We start from the raw sequence: 20,310 nt of genomic DNA on the forward strand, positions 1-20,310 counted from the left end.
TCCCGCTCGCTGACACGAGCTGAGCGGCGGCGGTAGGAGCCAAGACGCTTCTCCAGTACTCGAGCACCGGCTGTCCGGGCTCGGAGTCGCGCTCCCCGCCGCGGGCTCAGCGGAGGCTGACGAGGAGCGCGGCCCCGCCGCCGCTCGGCGGCGATGAGTTAAACCTGGAGCGCGGAGAACGTGCGGGCGCAGGGCGGAACGCGCCGCGCGGGGCCGCGTTGCGCGGGGAAGGGTGCGCGGCGGCACTGGCCGGCGGCGGAGGGGGCGGGCCGGGCCGGGCGCCATGGCGGTGGACATCACCCTGCTGTTCAAGGCCAGCGTGAAGACGGTGAAGACCCGCAACAAGGCGCTGGGGGTGGCGGCGGGGGACAGCGCCAGGGATGAGCTGCTCAAGCGGAGCGCCGCCCGCTCCAAGAGCGACTTCACCAGCCGGGCCCGGGAGGTGGTGAGTGCGGCACCCAGGGGGGAGGACGAGCGGCAGCCGGGCCCGCCGGCGCTCTGCGCTTGACGGCGCGCCGACAGCGGCTCCGCCCGGGCGCCGCCGCGGGCAGCCCGCCCCCTCACCCCCGGCCTCGGAGCCGGCCGCCGTGTCCAGCGCTCCCCGGGGGCCCGGGGCGAGCGAGCGGGCCCCGGCGTCGCCCGCAAGCAAGCCCGGGGCAGCTCTTTCCCACACGGGTCTGGGCTGGGGGGGTGGGAGCGCAGCGTGAGAGCCGGGACCCGGCGTCTGATGTGGCGGCTGGGGAAAGCTCTGAGCCCGCCTGCCGCCCGCGTTCCCCCTCCGGGCCGTCCCGTCCCGTCCCGGGGGCTCTGCTGGCTGCGGCCCTTCCTGCCAGGGCTGCGGCTTCTGATCGTGCAAACCCGACTTGCCGTCAGTCTGTGCCGTGGTCTTGCGTGCGTTCACACGGTGTCGCCTCACGCCACTTGCCACGTCAGAGGTCGCTTCCGTGACAGACATGGGCACAAGCGTTTCTAATGTTGCACCGTATATGCTGCCTTTAGTATTTTTTTTTCCTGTCAGACAGTATGGCAGTAAAGTTCCAGTTCTATACAAATTGCATGTAAAAAAGCAATCAGAACAATTGAAAAGGCAAGCACAGAGGAGTTAAGGAATTACAGAGCTGAAGGCAGACCAGCATTGTTAATAGTTCTCAGTCCACAGTTGTACTGTAAAAACAAATTTGTTGCAGGTTATTTTGCTCCATACTGAGTAAAAGGCAGGGGAAAAAGTCTGATACTGCGGCAGGGTTTGAATAACGTGTTTAATAAGGCACTGGACTGTATTTTGAAAAACTAAAGAACTTCTCAGTACACTCTCTGAGGAGACAGTCTTACAGAACGCACATGCAAGTTTAGGACTAAACAAACAATACACAAGTAACCTTGTTCTATCATTTTCTAACTTATGAACAACTTAGTTTTCAAGCACAGATACTAATGTCACATTTCGGTGCTCATTGTACTCTTTCCCAGTTCAGAAAGCAAGTACTTAGAAACTGATGTGGTTTCTAACACTGACATTCAGTAGCTCAGTGATTGCTTGGAGACCAAAGCAAAGGGTGTCAAGTTGGACACCTGTTAAATGAACGTATAATTATTAACCATTACAAAAAGTTGATTTAAGTGACTTGTCAACTGTTAGTTCTGTGGTAAGGATCTACCTGCAGTGATCAGACTAGTCCATAAAACTACATTCAGGATCTTTGCACGAGATCTACCTTTTTTCTCTCTACTGCATCTCCTGATTTTAACTAAAGGTGTTTGATTTTTGCAGTATTAGAGAGAATAGTCTCCTTCGGTCATATCCCAGAACAGGGCAGCCTTTTTAATTTTTAACACTATTTGTGTGCTAAATTCCTAGAATTCTGAAAATGAGTGAAATTTTGTCACAGGGCATCACGTTGACGTTTATCTGTGTCATAAACATGGCTGCAACTTTTAAATATGCCATTCAGAACTCTGGCCTTTGGTCTGATGCTGAGGGCAGGTTGTTACCCTGCAAGGGTTTAGCATGGGTGTTGTGGTTTAATGCGAGCTAGCAATATAACCACGATAGCTGCTTGCTCACTCCCCCCATCTCCCACCCTGGAAAAGGAGAGAGAATCAAAAGGAAAGGGAGAAGCTCATAGATTGAGATGAACACAGTTTAATAATATAACAAAATGGCATGCATACAACTCATATATATAAAACATGGAAATTGAATATAAAATAAAAGATACTCAATGCAATTCCTCACAAACTCCATCTGCAATGAGCAGCCAGTTCCAGGAAGCAGCACCTGGTCCTGAACAGCCGATCCTGGAGAGAGAAGAAAGAAAAAGGCAGAAAGGCCCACAGGCCTCTGCTAATGGCAGGATGGCAAAAGGCCAAACCAAAGAAACTTCCCAATAGAACTCACCCAAACAGGTTTCTGTCCTGGCTCTGAACAAACCTAGCTGGAAGATCCTGAGTCTACTTAAATATGAAGCATGATGCTAATGGGATGGAATGCTCTTATTAATCAGTCTGAATGTCAGTCAAGCTCTGCCCCATCTATGCTGCCCTTTCCAGCTGCCTCACAGCTGTGAGCAGAGAGCTCAGAACATCCTTGGCTCTCAGACTACAGCAGTCAAAAACATCAGCTCTGTCGTGGAATGTTATTTTCTTGTTCTCAAACTAAATTCAAACAATGAAAGGTTTCCCTCTGCATGAAGGAAAATTTAACTCATTTTTAGTCAAACCAGTACAACAAGGTGGTGTTTGGATGCTTTACTGAAGTGTTTCACAGTTATTTGCAGTAGCAGAGGAAGCAAGAAGAAATCTGAGGGTTTAATGTTCCATTGTAGATACTCTTATATCTACAGACTTCTGTTAATTCCCTCAGAAACTTTTTACCTTCTGCCCCATTTCCTCCAGTACTGTCTCTGCACTTCGATTCATCCTTCTCAGCTTCAGTATCTGTTTTCCAAATAATTTATAGCCTGGGACTAGGCTCACGCTCACTTCTTCCTTCCTAATATTTTCTCTCTCTTCCCTTTTTATTGTCAATGCTCTCTTGCTTTTGCTGCCTCCTAGTTTTGGTTTTCTTTTGTAAGTTCTATTCATACTCAGGCCTAGCCTCACCTTCATCTTACTGTCATTGCCCAGCCATGGTCCTGTGCAGCCATGGTGTGTTACAGCTGTGTCCTTTTCCTCCTACCTTAGTCCTTTTTGTCCCCCTGTTCACAGCTGTTATTTCCTGCTGGCCCCATTCTTCTCTCTGAGCTCCTTGTCCTTGCTGAGTTTCCTCAAGGCACCATCCAGGCAACAGAAAGAAAGACAAAGATGTGGATAAAAGTATCTTGTTTAATTACAAGAGCTTCAAGTTAAGTAAATAGCTAATGCCACAGTGGATGAACTGAATGGTCTGAGGGGGAGAGCGTGTTTAATTGATGGTACTTGCATAAACAATGACTTTGGAGGAGAAGCCAAAGCTAAAAATGTGTTGCTGAAGCATGTCTGAACGTGATTTCTGTCAACATGCTGATCGATGAGTAGGAATGAGGTGGGTTGGCCTTGCTCTGCTGCTGTAACTCAGTTAGGTTTGTGACAGTGAGACAACCTCTCAGACCAGAGTCCACCATTTTAATGTAAGGATAAAACACTGCAACTGCAGCTAGAAGAATAAGCTTTCTAGTAAAATAAATTATTACTTTAATTACTTGTTTCAGTCAAATGCGGTTTGGTTATGTATGTGTCAAACCCTCCTTTAAATACTTCGTTGTAGTCTCACAATTAAAAATATAGCTGCTTCTGCCAAGACTTTGCAACTTAGCTTGCAAATATAATTTTTGATGGATGCATTAGTTCCTTAACATATGTCTTCTTTAAAAAGCTCCTCAAAAGCTGATGAATTCTTCCATGTCAATGGACAGGGGTTTTGTTTGTTGTTTAATCTGAGGAACATATGAAATGGTTAACTAGTGTCATCTTTAAAAATGTTTATGAAAAACACTGGTCGGAATTCATATAGCATAACAGTGAAGACCCTGAATAACCTACACTTAGTCACCACTTTCCTTATGCCTTATTTATTTTCAGGATAGAATATTTTCAGTTGGAAGGGAAGGACCTTCAGCGACCATCCGGTCCAACTGTCTGAGCATTTCAGGTCTGAGCAAATGTTAAAGGAGTGTTGTGAAGGGCGTTGTCCAAATGCCTCTGAAACACTGACAGGCTTGGGGCTAGGAAGCCTGTTCCAGAGTCTGACCACCCTCTTAGTAAAGAAATGCTTCCTAATGTCCAGTCTGAACCGCTCATGGTGCAGCTTTGAACCGTTTCCATTCAACGCCTCCCTCTCCACATCCCCTCCTCAGGAAGCTGTAGAGAGCAATGAGGTGGCACATCAGCCTTGTTTACTTCAAACTAGACAAGCCCAGAGTCCTTAGTTGAAGATCTCCATTTGTCATGCAAATGTGAATATGATGAAGTATGTATGTAGACTCTGTACACAGACCTGCTCCTTTCAATGTTACATTCTGGGTGGGTTTCCCTCACTTGTGGCAGGTAGAACTGTGCCGACTCTACTTTGTCTGCAGGAGCAGCAGCCAGCCCTAGTCCAGATGTGCAGCAGAGAGGGTCCTCAGCCCGGCCTGGGGTGGCTGCACAGCTGTAGGGACAGGGTTCTCCTTTCTAACCCATCACAGGGACGTTCTGTGTTGCATTAGTAATGTGTTTGAGCACTTGGTGGAACTGTGTTGACTGATGTAACTGTTGTACATAGTTAATTTCTTCCTCCTTTTTCCCCCAAAGGACAATGAGTTTTGCTGTAAGACCTGAGGGCTGTCAGAATGCTTACTTTTTTTTCTGGTCTATTTCATAGACAGACTCTAAGTGGTGTTTAAGAGGGAAGACAGAAGATGCTTAGTATCTGGAGAAGCTGGCGAAGTTGTTCCTTATTTTCTTTTGAATTTCATTTTTCTTTCCTAAGAAAGTTATGTGTCTGCACAGTGGGCTTCTGTATTTATTATAAGGTGTCATTGCACCTGGGAGACATAGTTATAAAGTCCTGTTTTACATTTTCAAACATAACAGGATTTTTTAGGTGGACCAAAGTAGGCACAGAGAATGTGCAATATTAGAGCTTTGACTTGTACCAATATTGTGTGGGGAAACCAGTGTAGAGATGGGAGGATACTTTCTGTATTCTCTTGGTATTGTTAGTCACAAAAAATACTTCAGCATTCTGTGCTAATTTGTATTTTTTGAAAACTGACCGATTTATGCTCAGGTGTGCTGTCTGTGGGGAGCTGATGAAGATTTTTGTGTTTGAGACTAAGTGGGTAACATAAGGATATTCCAAGGTTATCTAAAACCAGTGTAGTGTTAGTTGCAGAGGCTGCTGTTCTTGGTGATATTGTTAAACTCTGACAAAACTGATCCATTTGCCTATGGATGCTCTTCTAAATCAAAAGCGACTGTTATGTCCATGAACTTTTGAAAGGGTTTTCTTTGCCCCAGCATTGATCCATTGTTTACTTGGTTTGGTTGTGGGCTTGTTTGTTTGTTTGTTTGTTTGTTTTGTTTGTTTGTTGGTTTTGTTTTGGGTTTGGGTGGTTTTTTTGTTTGTTTTGATTTGATTTTTGATTGTTTGTATGGTTTTTTTGGTCTGTCAGCTGCATTGTACAACCATTGGATTGCCTGATATGTAGTGAAAGATAACTAATGCTAATGGTGAATGTTTCTTGTGTCTCTCCACCTTTTCACCAGTTACATATTGACTAGAAACAGGTAAGAAATGATTGCTGAGGGATTCCTTACAAGAAAGCTACGATAACAGTGAAAGATTTTCCCATTGCTTTCAATTTATAAGAGACTAAGAATTCATTATGTGTATGTTAGTGCTTTTTGGTGAACTAAAACAAAAGCAGCGGGTTTGGTTTGGTTGGTTGGTTTTTTTTGTCCTCATACTTTTACAGTGGTGGGCTATTTAAAATTTAATATGCTGGGATATTAAAAGTTTGCATTTCATCATACTTTTACAGGCTTAAGTAGTTCCTTGGTATGGTATCACATTTGAGGTTAAGCTGAGTTATGTGCTAAGTCATTGGAGAATTTTAAGGATTACAGCAAAAGCATTTAGATTTAAAGAATGGGCTTGGATGAAGTGCTAAGAAACAAACGCAAGCAGTTAAGATATAGCACAGGCCAACTTTACGTGACACTTATTCACAGCTTTAGCATGGTCTTAAGCCTGCAGTTTGGAATGTTTTGAAAGATTGTCAATTTTGGAAGGTGTTTGGCACTTCTGTTTCAGGACACTCTTAGGAAATGTCACTATTTAAGCCTTTTGTGTTACTTTTGTTCATGACAAATATGAGCTCTTGGAAATATCATCTGTCAGATAAGCTTTTTTCTTAGTTGTTTGAAAATATGGACAGAATGAGAACTTTTTGACTGTTTGATATGTGTTGGAGAAATGGAATCAGGGCTGATACAGTGTATTAACAGAAATAAAGATAAATTAATGGTCAGGCAGAATTTCATGGTGGGCTTGATTGCAGCCACAAATGAAATTTTGTGTTTTGCTAGGGGGATTCTCTTCTTTAAGGTTTCTGCAGAAAGCTAAAAAGAAATGCTGGACCATGAGTTCTTCAAAAGCTATACCAGACATATCTGAAAACATATCCTTGAGAATGGAAAATTTGAAAGATTAAATGTTTTTAAGTCTTTAAATGCAAAATTTCAGAATTATCAAATGTCTGTTTGAAGCTGTTGAATGCATAAGGATCATAAGGATGCCAGATTCATGAGGCTACATCTATCACTCATATAACTTCTGTGTATGGATTCTGTAGGATGATTAACTGATTCTTCAAAAAAATTGGTGCGATAGGTCAGTATTCACATCGAGAGTATGTTTCACTGCTCTGTACAAATATGTAATGAGGAGGGAAAAAATCCCCACATAAATGTTGCCTCCAAAGCTAGTTCTTGTGAAAGCCAGAGCAAACGGCATTGAATATAAATGTTGAGATAACCTTTTAGTTACAAGACCACCTGACTTTCATAGTGTACTGCTCTGGCTACACATAGATTAGTGGTGGCTTGTTTGATTTCTGGTGGGTTTTGGTTGGTTGGTTGGTTTTTCGTTTGGTTTGGGCTTTTTTTTGTGTGTTGTTTTGGTTTTGGTCATTTGTTAATTTTTCATACTCTGAGTGAAACAGCTTTTTCATGCATACCTGCGTAAGTCTAGCATGTCTCACTGTTTGAATGCAGCCCACGGGGCAATTCAAAATAGCGTTGCTATTAGAAGAGATTGAAAGCTGATGTTTCGTCCTGGGTCCCAAACATGGGATCTTCCTGCGCACCATTGCACGCTTTGGTATTCGGAGTGTTCTCATAGGACAAAAAAGGGGTGGGGTGTTTCTGTACGGTGCTTACAATGGCTTAATCTTTGCCACTGTCACTGCATTAATACAGCCTAAAAAAGCATGGGAATGCCCAAATGAGTGGCTGGTTGCCCAAATTGACCATATAGGACCACCTTGAATAGCCTAAGTGTTGACATAGCACAATTAAAAGTGAGCGTTCTTAAACATACAGACTTTTTGATCCCATTCAGACTGTTCAGGATTGTTTGAAGAGGTACCAAGAATAAAATTCAGCCACTGAAATTGTGTCACGGATCTGGTTACAGTACATAATCAGTAGCCAGTACATAGTACTAACAGTGAGAGACAAATCTGCACCCTCAGTGGGTTAGGGGATAAATAGATCTAGACTTCAAACAAAGTTTCCTTGTGCTTAATTGCATTTTAGTATCATAAAAAAAAAGATTTGGCTTGCAGACTGGGTGGTCCACAGGCTTTTCCTGCCTGGTTTTGGATCTATAATAGCTTCCGTGGTCGGCAGGTACCAATCTGCTGATGCAGGGAGTAACACCATCTCTGTCCTAAAAGTAAAAAGTATATGAAAATAAAAATGCCACCTATTAAACATTTGATTGAAATATGACAATTATTATGCTGCTAGTTCTGAGTCAAGTTCAGGTTGGTGTCTGCAGTACGTATCAAATTACATCTAAGCCTTTTAAAAGACTGAGAAGTATCAAAAATAATGAAATAACCAGCTTGCTATATTAACTTTTTGTAGGGTGGGACATGTATTTGCCAGATTTAGAGTAGAACTGAATGGGTCTTAATGCTGAAAACTTCCATATCTGAGAGTGGTCCCATTAAAGTCCCTGGCAGAGCACGGATTCTGCATCACAGGCTGCATGGTCACGTAGTGAACTGCTTCTCTGAGGCTGAATGGCTGATACTGACCAGTGCTATGAGGAAGAGGGCCAAAAATGCTTAAAATGTCATGCTTTAATCGTTTTGGTTTTATACTCAAAAAATTTTCTAACCTGATTTACTAAGGTTAGTTTATGTGATCATGTTGACTCTAATTATTCCATGAGAATGACTCCCATGAGAGAGTATTTGGATACAAAGGAAATATATACTGCTTATGGTATAGCCAATTATGGGCTTTATTAGAAATTAATGACTGTGCCAAATTTTGGACAGCAAGTGATATTTCAGTTCACCTCTTAACTTTTAATGAGAGGTAAATTCTAATAAATTGGACCCATAGCTGAGGTCATTAGAATTAATTCTGACTTCTCCCTTGCACAGTTACGAACAGTCACTTTTTTCCTCAGAGTTCACTGATCATGCTGCATTTTATACTCATTTACGCACACATGGGTTTTCCTCTCCCTTTTTTTAGGCAGGAAAGTATGATTCTGAATTATACTTTTTCAAATGGAGAGTTACAGTATACTGCTTTCCAATATTTCAGATTTATATCTTCCCATTTGCAAATTATGGTTAATGTTAGGTTTTTATTATGGGCATTTATTGGTTTTACCTCTCATTTCCTTCATCCTTGTTAGAGAAGAAATTTAGCCTGGGAGATGGAAGGGGAAGAAGCTGATAGTTTTAATTAGTAGAGGAGAAACACATAAAAAGCTGGTTAAGGAAATAGCAGAGGAAAGGGGTTTTCTTAATTTTTTTGTAATATTTTTTGGATGAAATGCTGATCTTGTTTGATGCAATAGGATTAAATGCCAAATCACTAATGTTCCCCATGTGACGATTCTGGTTTTAGCAAAACTCAGTTTAGTAACAGTGGTGAGGGTGTAGGTTGGCCTTGGGAAAGAATTATAAACTCTTATATTTTGGGAAATGCATGTGCAGATGTCTGTCACTGTCCCCCCCCTGCTTTGTTTGTTTGTTTCTGAGTACATGCTGAACTTCATGGGAATTATTTTTGATATAACTGAACAGTGGGATTGGAAGTTGGCATGGGAGGCAACTTTCCTTAGTTGTATGTTAGTTTTGTTCTGACTAACTGGACCTCATGTGGTGCTGAGGAGTCCAAAAGTATCTTCGGCTGCAGCTGGGGACATTGTCTTCACCTTCACCTCACCTCCTCCCATGTTGGTTGTGGGAGGTTCTTTCCTGACTTACTGTTGTTGGAGGAATGGTTATATCATGCGGCTGGTCACTACAAACCTTTTTCCGCCTGTGATTGTCCATTTAACTGATACCTCCTCCGAGTTCTTGATTTGTCATCTTGCCACAAATAAGGCTAAAATTTATGGAAGTTTGTAGTGCCTATGGAAGTAAGCTGAGATTTATCATATGTAGCCTTCTTTTCTCAGACATAGGTAACATTAGCAAGAGGGTAACATTAGCTGGCCAGGGGCAGGGCAGTGCGTCCTGGGGCATCTGAAAAGCTGGAAAGACACAATGGAAGAGAAAGGCAACAGAAAGCAATCCAGCTTAGCTGAAAGAAAATAGAATGGTGTAGGCTGGAGAACAGACGGTCTAACATGAGGTGGAAATATGGGTACAAAAGAAAAGAAAAGAATGAATACCAGGAAATTATGTGGAGGTTATGTTGGAATACATCTAGATTGGGCTGAAAGGAAGGGAAATGGCAGAAGGAAGAGCAAGAATGAAACTTAACACTTACACGTTAGTGAATGTAATTGATGCAGTTATGTTTTTTACTGTTTCTCTGAGTTTTTTATCAAAGATTTTGGAGCAAGAACAGCTCATTATTTTGAGTATTTATATACACTGTCATAACTAGAAACTTTGGGCTCTGTATTTTTATTTTTTAGCTATAATATCTTGTTTGGGACAGAAATGAACTTATAAATAGGCAGGCCCAAAAGAATATTGGTGTGATTCATTAGAAATTTAACTGTTGGGATTTATTTTTTCCAGATATTAGCAATGAGTCTAAAATAAAGCTAATGGCTCTGGAAGTTAGTAACTTCAAGATTCTGATTCCCTTCATCCTCTGTTCAAAAAATGGGATGAATTTTGTGGATAGTAGCCCACAGAAGAACTTACCCATGACTCTTCCTGGCATCCCGCCGTTCTCATTTTTGGTCTGCAGAAATGCTTATTAAGTTAGGTAGAGAGAGGTGTTCCTTCTATCTTGGGCATTTGAAAAGTACTGCTTTTGTTAGAGTCTGTTGAATCCAGACTTAGACTACGGAGTTTTCTTCTCTGTGACAATTACAATGCTAATTGCTTTGAACTCTGAAGTGTATTGAAATATTAACAAAATGGGGAGGTACTGTACTTTAGAATGCTAACTATGCTGCACATGAGTGATCAGCAAAGAAGAAGTTTAAACTCTCTTAATCTCAGCTATTTCAAAACAAAGATTTTGCAACTTCTTACAAAAACCAGTAACAAATCATTACTTCCAAGGAGTAGTAGTGATGCTGGTTTTGCTAGTTTATGCTGGCTTTGGTCATCAGATTAGTTATTGCTGTAATGCTGAGCCGATTCCTTGTGATTTTTTGGTAATGAGTGCATTACATTTTTGTGTATTCTACCATAGACAAGAGGATATAAATTTTCAGTGAAAGATTATGTAATTATATGCCCTGTCTTTGAAACTTCCGACCACTATGCTTGAAAATATTTTTCAGACTGGCAAATATTAAAATCTGGTATGATACCTTCAGCAGTGAAAGCAATTACAGGGTGAAAATTGGAGGTATTAATAATTTCCAGCAATTTTGGGAAAATGTTCTTTAATGTTGAAAATATTACAGTGTGATGTAATTGCATTGAATTTTAAACGATGGAAACTGCATTGGAAATGTAAGTTTCCTGACTTCAGGGTGGTGTGTTAAAGCTTTCTGTCTGCCAAAAAATGACATTTTATAGTACTCAGATATCAGCCTCAGGGTGTTTGTTGTCCCTTTTTACACTTTCATTCTGATTTTGCCTTCCCTTTTAGAGGGAAGGGTGGGAGCAGTAGAAAAGCAGATGTACTGCATCTGCTCAAATTTAAATCTATTTCCATAGGTATTGTCCAGTGTTAGAAAAACAAACAAACAAGACAAAAGCCAGATACAGTCAAATATAATCCAGCTTCCTTTCAGTGTTGTTTTTCCACTATTCATAGATTTCTTGATGTCTCCCACTGGGTATTTCCTTTTCTGTTTGACTTTTAAATGGTTTTGAATGTGGATGGAATGGAATATCAGTGATTCTAAAATGAGTATTTTATTTCTGTGGTACAAGATGCAACTGACTGGTGTTTCCCACCTCTCCTCGTCTGGGCTGAACAGCAAGTGTGAAGTGGGTTTGGAGTGAGTGTCAGCAGGGCTTCTCTAGGACATCCAGCAGCTGTTAAATGTTGTGGTTGCAGTTGAGGAGTCTTGGTGACTCATTAAAAAATGAAGTTCCAGTAAGTGTACTAGAATATTCTAATTACAATTCTGATATGGTTGTTCACAGATTTTGGTTTGGTTTGTTTGTTTGTTTTTAATGGAGAAGAAACTAAGTCCTCACATGTTCAGTACAGGTGAGATGCATAGATATTTTACTTTAGAAGACCAGAAATGATCCTGCTGCAGGACTTTGGGGGGTTTCTGGGACAAAACATACACCCAAGGCCTGGCAGGTTGGTGAGAAGGGAGCGGGGGTCTGTGGGGGGACTCCTGGCTCTGGGGGGCTCTCTCCTCAGTCCACAGAGGAGGGGACAGTTGATTAAAGGGGCAAGAAGACCAGGGGGTTTGTAAGCAATGTGTTAAAACCAAGGTGTTCTACAGAGCATCGGTATTTTGAGGAGGAAAAGCATAGTTTTGGAATTCTGAATGGTTCTAGCAATATTGTATCATCTGCTGGTTTTCAGATTGACCTCTGTAAAATAGAGATGTAATTACATTATGTGATTTTTTTTCTTCTTGCCCATTTTCAGGCAGTATGGATGTTCTTGCAAAGCAGAAAAAATTGCATTCACAGGCATTTTGAGATTTCTTAAAGAAATTCCGGCTTCCCTCTGAGAGTTTTTGGCCAAGCCAATCGTCTCATTTTCAAACATTAGAAGGTTTGGGGTTTTTCTCATTGTTTTTACTCTTGTTCTTTCCTGGAAAAGAAGCAAAACATTGTATGAACTGCAGAGGAAGATTCTCTGTAGTCTCATGATACTTTATGTATAACATAAGGCATGTTATGCATTATATCTGTCTTTTTTATAACTAGTTCATTTTTGTTAAAAATAAATGGTGATAGCAAACTGACATGTGAAAGACAAACATGTAATGGTGATGAAAACCATTTGCTGATTAGCAGGGAAGCAAATATTTATTGAAAATAAAAACCATGTCTAAAGGCTCTAATGCAGACTTTTGGAAACACTACCATGTTGTGGTATTTGCAATACCGTATGTCCTGTACAGTAGATATTGCTTAAAATTGCTTGGGAACTGGAGCTTGCAATTGTGAGCTTGGAATGTCCTGCAGATAATTAAGTTGTGGTCAGGCTTTAGAAAAATAAAAGGTTCTCGAACTATGATTTTATAAACATGCTACAATAACATTTCTTTATATTTAACAGTTTCTTATAGAAAACTGATACTCTCACAAGGCATTGACTAAAGGTAAAACATCAAGAAAGAAAAAATATTAAATTAAAACTTCACTTAGGATGTTGACCGTTGGCTTGTAATATTAAACAGATGTGCATGTTCTTGGGTTATTCTTTCACAATCTTGTTTCATACCCGTTTTCAAGTGACAGCTACAAATTTTTTATTAATTTAAAATTCTCCTTTCTTCAGTTGTCTTTGTTATATATTATTTATTTAGGGCCGATTCAGGTCGGCAGTGTGATGTATAATGTAATTTCTGCTGTGATATTCAAGGGAAAGGGTTTCTTTATGTAGGCTTAAATTGAGGCATGGATCATTCAACGATGTTGAAAAAATATGACATGTGTGCAAAGATTCTTGGGTGTGACATTACCTTTGCATGTGTAAGCAGGGCATTTATCGATTCTGTTGTGGATATGGCAGGGCATAATTTGGTCTCTTTGGCTCCTAGTCCGTATGGCACATGGAGTCAATACCAAAATAAGGAAATGTAAGTTTTTAAAAGATGTAAGTTTAGTGAAACATGGAGGGAAATATCAATTAAAGGAAAAGAGTATAGCAGTATATAGAGAGTATAGACAAAATGTTGTGTCCAGTACTGATGTCAGTCTTTTTCAGAAATACGGTGGTGGTGGTGATAGGAGGTTGTTTTGTTTTGGTTTTTACAGAAGGGAGATACAAGAATGATCTGAAGTCTGAAAAATCTACTTTGTGGTGAGAAATTTGCTCATCCTATTTTGTTAGGAGACATGATCACGAGAAGTCTCCTGTGAAAAGGCAAAAATAAGATACAGTGCCGAAAAAAGTGTACGTTATTTGTAGTGCAGTTCAGGCAACCCTTGATTTGGTGGATTCTGCGTCCTTTGAAATCTCAAAGTGCACATATTGCAAAATACGTACAATAGTCACCAAGTAATGCAGGAGTTAATGCTTGGGGATGGCTCAGGAATTCCTTTTTACGTGTGGGACACTGGTTCGTACCAAAGCAAAGAACTGGATACTGGTTTCCCAAATCCCAGACTACTGCTCCAGTGACCTGTGATTCTGATCACTCTGACATTAAACTGCAAATTGTATTAATGTTCTGTCTTCATTTTTAATAATAAATGAACTTACAGGAAACATCGTGTTAAAGTATTTCTAGAGATAAAATAACTATATTAGAGTTAACAGGGTGCTTAATCTAGTTATCTGCTACAGGAGTAACTTAGTGCAAATAAGTAGCCTCTTTTTTATGATTTTTTTTTTTTTTCTGTATGTAGAAAGTTAAATGATTTTTTAATTTAAATAATAAAGGAGCATTCACCAGTGTGAAATATTAATGGATTAAAAAATAGTACATTTCTGTAGTTTTCATACCAAATCAGTTTCATGTGTATGAATTGGATATAGTCTTTCTTTTTTTAAAGAATTGTGTAAAGACAGAATGATACACTATAATGTGAGCGAGACTACCTTATTGTAAGAATATACTTTGTTTCTCTTAATGATTATGTTTCCAGTTCCTAAGATTTTTAGCTCATTGTGGAATCCATTGAAGTATAGATGGCCAGTACTTACGAGAGCTCAAATATGGTTTCATATATTTCATATGGTTCTGAATATGATGTATTGGAGTGTACAGCAAATACAGGAAAATACATCTGTGAGGTAATCAAATGTGAAGGAGAAGAAAAAATACGAAAGAGTTAATTAGTTAGTCTAAAATGTAACTTCTTATATTTATTTTCTTCTGTGTTGTGGCAGAGAGAATACGTGGTGCTGTGGTCTGGCTATTTATTTACCGTGGCTTCAGAATTTATTGTCTGAAAAATTACAGCAGTTTCAGGAGTGGTTTGTGGGTTCATACAATACACTTGAAATACTTATTGTAATTTTATTTTGTAGGGAATAAGGCATGTACATTTTTTGTAGGATTTTGTTGTTGTTTACAATGAGTGAAAAGAAGCCTTCTCTATATGACAAAGTTTGAGACTTATTTTATTGAAATAAGTGTACGTACCCTATGAAAATTCCGGTATGACTATTATTCCAGTTTTAAAGAAATACATTGAAAAGCATCCATTAGAGATGGGGGAAGGAGGATAATGCAAATATTACATGGATTTTATCTTTTGAGCCAATTTGCGTGCTTGTTTTTGACACTAATAAGAATCAGAAGTTTACTTCAAAGACTTTTTTTGTTTGTTTATATGTGGTTTTTACTGATGCCTTCACGTTTAAAAAAGAGCTACTATTACAAAAACCCGTCATTTGTTTGCAGGCATTTTATAGATAGAACTGTTTTGAATAAACTGATTTGTATCAGTCAGTTTTTAAAATACAGGGGAAGAAGTTTCTTCTTTCAGTGAGACATGTAAGTTGTGGGAATTCTGCACAGCCTGATGACGATGGGCGCAATCTTCTGTCTGAGCAGACACACAAATAACTCTGTTATTATCATGCGTCCTTCTGCTGGGGCTTTGTAGCGGTTGGTTCTGACTTCAGGTTTTGTCCCTTATGTGGAGGACTTTGCAATAATATGAAGAAAACGTTAATCATAGAAATTACATGAGATAACTTGCTATGCTCTTAAGCCTCCTTCATTAGCACACCTGGAGACAGAAGTAGGTTATATTAACATATTTCCTATTATTCTTATTACAGGTGCTTAAATACTAAATCTCTGGCAGAACAACTCTGTAGGTGTCTGATCTTACAAAGATAACTGTTTGACTGAGGCTGTTGCCAATGAGATATTGTTGTTGATTAAACACAAATGTATGTTGTAGCAAAAAATACCACCTTCTTGGAATTTTATAAGCAAGAAGGTTGTTGTAGTGCAAATAAACTGAAACTATTGAATAGTAAGTTGTTTGGAATTAAGTTTCCTACCTCTTTTAAAATGAATCGAACTGTTATATTGCCTTCTGATTGCATGGTGTGTTTTCTGCTTTAAATTGCTATTAGGGTAGCTCTGAGAGTCTCAAACTGACAGCAGAGCTAGTGGAGCTCCTTTGTGGAGCATTTAAACTTGTATCTAAGCAAGACATTTAAAGAGGAAAGATTAGAACATGGCTGTACTGAAACAGACTACAGAGTTATGGTTCATTTAATTGAAGAAAATATTTTGCAAAAAGTTCTTGGCAGAGTGAAAGGTTAATGCTCATTGTTCCACATTTTATCTTGTGAATGAGAGTGACGATGAAGGCTCAAATAGGAGAGTGCTAAAAACAAAGTCTTCTCGAGTGCTTTTGGAGGTTTTTTATAAAGTTATGTTCTTCACCTTTGTGGTTTGTAAGCAGTGAACTGAATTCGTTTGGACTAGTCATACATTGTTGAATTGGGTCCTAAAAGAGCATTCTCAGAAACTTCTGGCAAATTGGAAGAAATTACAAGTAAGAACATTTCAAGCTTGTGGTATTTATTTGTATTTCCAAAGATATTCTGTGTGCTAAACTAAAAAAATTCTACAAATATTTATGCATAACTATTGTTGGGTAAAAATTGCAATTTTTCAGAAAAGTGTAGTTTTGAAAACATCTGAGAGTTGTAGCAATTAACCTACATGCACATTTATAATTCTAGAAAATGGATAGTGTATTACATTCAAAGACTCGATCTGATAGACTCAAATTGCTTAAAACATCAGTTATTGAAGATGTCCCCCTGGGACTTTGAGAAACCATTTAACAGATGAAAGTACATTTTGAAAAGTTTGACCTTACAGGCAATCATAAAATGAATCAAAACAGTTCTTTCCTCCCTGAAATGTACAGGGCCCATCTGTATCTAATCCAGTAATTATAGACTGAGTTCAATTACCTTTTCAAACTTGGAGCAGACTGGAGACTAGGCAGTGAACAAACACAGGGTTTTGTCTAGACCTCAATTGACCACAGTCTAAAACTTGAATTTTTATCTAATTTTATTTCTAGCTTCATTTGATAGTTTTTAAAGGATTTACTTTTGCTACCTAGTTGCTAGATCACGAAGGTTTTGTTTTTTGACCTAGTGTTTATGACTACATTTTTATCCCAGTGAAGTCAATAAAATGACATCAAGTCCTAAGTAATTTTAAATGTAAGGAAAGTGGGTTAACCAGATGTTCAGATTTGCTCTTTTAGAAAGAGGAACCCCAAACCAGCCTGACTACAATATTGCCAGGAGTTGACACACACTAGGAACTATGCTGAAAATAGATTTTCTACTATTGTGTTAATTTATTTCAGTTAGAGCAAACAGACCATCCATTCAGCCATACAGACATTGTTAAAGAATACTTACACAGCTGCAGGTAGTAGCAGCTAGTACAGGTTAACCTTTTGACTGCCGAAGCCCAGGCATCTTTTGACATTGTCCCACAAATGAAACAAACCACATAATATAAATCTTGTTGAGAAGTATCCTGTGCTGTATTCACCTTCTGACAAAATAACATTGCCAACATGGTGTTCTCATTCCTTACATGATGGTTGGTGTGGAACCTTCACTTGAAAAGTGTTCTTTGTCATAAAGATGTGTGTGAAACCAACTGCAGGGTGCAAGACTTACGGTGTTACAATAGTGTGTTTCCTGTCTCTTCAATAGCAGTGGAGGAGCAATGGTTAAGGACAGAATATAAACACTGTATTTTTGACTTCTAATTGTGCCATAACGGCGTCTTTTGGCAAGTGAAGGCTGTGGTAATTGGTGCGTTTAGTTTAACGTACTGATTCTTTATAGTAATCAGTATTTTTTAGCAGTTGCTGTAATTAGTTAAGAATGCGGTTCATTAGGACTTCCAAGTCAACATGTATTTAGCGAGTAAGTCATACTGTTCCAATGAGTAGTAAATTTGATGTGACAAGCAGGAATCTTTTGATGTATAATTGGTTTTCCTTGTAACACTTGAGAAAAAAAATGATCCAATGGAATGTTGCATGACTCTAACGCTGAGAGGCCCAAGAGATTGCTTTGATTATTCTGAATGTATTTTGTCTCTATGTTTTATAAGCATGGGAAGAGTCCTCTAAGACTTGTCTTCTGATTTGCTTTGGAGTGTATAGTAGTGTTCTGGATGAATGGTAGTATTCTGAAAAGGTAATACGGAAATGTACCAAATTATTTTCGTAACTGTAATTTTAAAGCAATATTAGTAATAACGTATGATGAGGAAATGTGGTAGGTTTTGCTATGTCACATCAGCGTGGCTTTTTTTTTCCTTTCAAAAAAGGCCTGTCATGTGCTCAGAAGTCAGGAAATCCAGTCTTCAATTTCAGTCCCTCATCAAAATCCTATTTACAAAAACACTGAGAACTTGTTGTTTCCTCCCTTCCTTAACTCCATATCAGGAGCTAAGATGACCATTAGCTCTTGCTAATGGTGAATGTCATAATCCGTTGTACGATCATATTTGTGTCAGTAGGTCTATCGCAGAAGAGAGGACCATACGCTGTCTACGACCAGTGAGCTCTTCCAGTAAGCCCCCTAACACTCTTTTTTTCTCCTCTTTAACGTAATGGCCATAAGAAATAACCAATTCACCTGGAAATTGTGGTAAAGTTTATGCTGCCATTCAACATAGCACCAGGCTTTGTAATTGAAAATAAGGATGGTTGATGTAAGTTTCTGAATTTTTAATTGATGTAATGAAATTGTCATAGCATCATAGGAGTTAGGAAAAGGCTAGTACATCCAGGATGCTGAATCTGTTACTTGTGCTCCATTTCATTTTATAGGGCTTCAGTGCTGCACAGCACTTCAGAAATGAAAGCGTTTTAGACCAACAGCTAAAATGGGTATGTTCTGAGATTAAGCTGAGGCGATACCTTTAGTCTGTAGGTTACCCAAAATGAGAAGTCTAGTTTTTACACTGTGTTTAGTCTGCTCTAAATAATTTTAATTCCAAGGTGTAGTGACACTCCTCCTCTCATGCAAGATGCTAAGGCTACTAACAGTAATCATTAAGAGAGCGGTGCCTGCTACAACAGACAACAACTGTGTTACAGTAAAAATGGAAAAATTACTGTTTCATATCTCTCTCAAGATTTTTCATGACCTTATGAACTCTCTGATTGTTCCAAGTGAGGGTTGGTTGATACAGTTCCACCTTGTTTGTTTTGTGCCTACAAGAAACTACCGAATATCAGTGAGTCAAATTCAACTAACTCTGCCATGCGCATTGCATGCACTTTGTATTTGTAATGTAAGAGAAAAGCAGTACTATTAATTTTTAAAAAACAACTTTTTTTTCAGTTTAATGGAAAGGGAATTATTTTAAAATGAAGGTATTTGTCCCTTGTGCTTCAGTGGGGTTTTTTTTTGACTATTTTCAAACCAGATTACTTAAGTGAGCTCTTACAATTGCTCGTCCGTCCTCTGCCCCAGAGCGCACAGTCTGAAGCAGGCAGAGAGCACGGCAGCTTTTAACTGCCTCTGTTTGAGTGAGTGCATTTAATTTCCTTGTAGGATCATTTTTAAATATAAAAGGATTATTACTGTATTGTAGTCCCTGAACTTGACTTTGGAAAAAAATAGTGGGTCTTCAGGAGTCACCCCGTTTTCTCCCGTTTCACTCATTTCAGAGGAGCAGTTTTCTTTTGCCCTCATTTATAACATTCAACTTCTACTTTCTTGATGATGCGTGCTTGTGCTTCTGGCTCTGTGTGTTGTTTTTTGCCATAGCTCTCTGTTGAAATCTCTCTCACACAATTTTAGTGTCACTGTTTTCTTATTGTTGGTATTTCCTATTTGTTTGCATTCCAATTGATTCGTTTGTTACTGTGTTTGTTTCTTGATTTTTCTACCAGCACATATTACAGAATTAATAGTTGTTTGTTTATTTAAATGGCAAGAATACTTTAACTTCAGGAAGGTTAAATTGGTAGTCCAAAAATATCTGGTTAGTTGTTTTTCTTTCTTTCTGCAGCAGAAGGCAGGTCTGTTCTTTTTGTTGCTTTCTAATTTGTCTTATAAGACAAAGAAATGAAAAGGAAAAGAGCAGTCTATGTGAAGCTTTAATCTGTATAATTTATTTTTCCTTTTGTCTTTTTTCTCCTCTCTTGTCTAGCTCTTGCTTTTTGGACTTCTTCATTTTCTTGACTCCATATAATTCATTAGTATAAATAGTGGCTACTAATTAGCCAATAAAAAAATATGAATGTAGTCATTAAGGCTATGCTTTTTTATTTTCTGAAGTGCAAATTCCTCAAATCAGTTTAAATAAAAGAAAAATTATGTTGAGTTACTTAAACTTCAGAAAGAATCACAGTTCAGCTAATTTGATACAGTGCAGCTAGATATAACTAAACAAATTTACATCAGTAAAATCTTCTATTTAGATGGAGGGTGTTTGTTTCCCTTCTCAGTTTTTCTATCATTAGTCGTTCTTATTTGTCTTTTCCATGCGTATTGATGCTGTAGCGATGTCAGACAGAC

At 39.1% G+C, this 20,310-nt stretch overlaps 1 protein-coding gene across 2 annotated transcripts in view; it reads left to right on the forward strand.

Annotated features, from left to right (window-relative positions):
* Window positions 1–233: 233 nt before the first annotated feature.
* Window positions 234–20,310, forward strand: part of STX18 (syntaxin 18) — a 67,415-nt gene continuing 47,338 nt past the window's right edge. The window contains exon 1 of one of the 2 annotated variants that reach the window (XM_065060514.1): window positions 234–445. In XM_065060514.1, coding sequence (XP_064916586.1) covers window positions 284–445 — 162 coding nt within the window. In that variant the 5' untranslated portion in view covers window positions 234–283. The remainder of the gene's footprint in view (window positions 446–20,310) is intronic. The other variant, XM_065060515.1, reaches the window with a different exon arrangement.

The sequence above is a fragment of the Columba livia genome, chromosome 4, assembly GCF_036013475.1.
Source record: "Columba livia isolate bColLiv1 breed racing homer chromosome 4, bColLiv1.pat.W.v2, whole genome shotgun sequence".
Lineage (NCBI taxonomy): Eukaryota > Metazoa > Chordata > Aves > Columbiformes > Columbidae > Columba > Columba livia.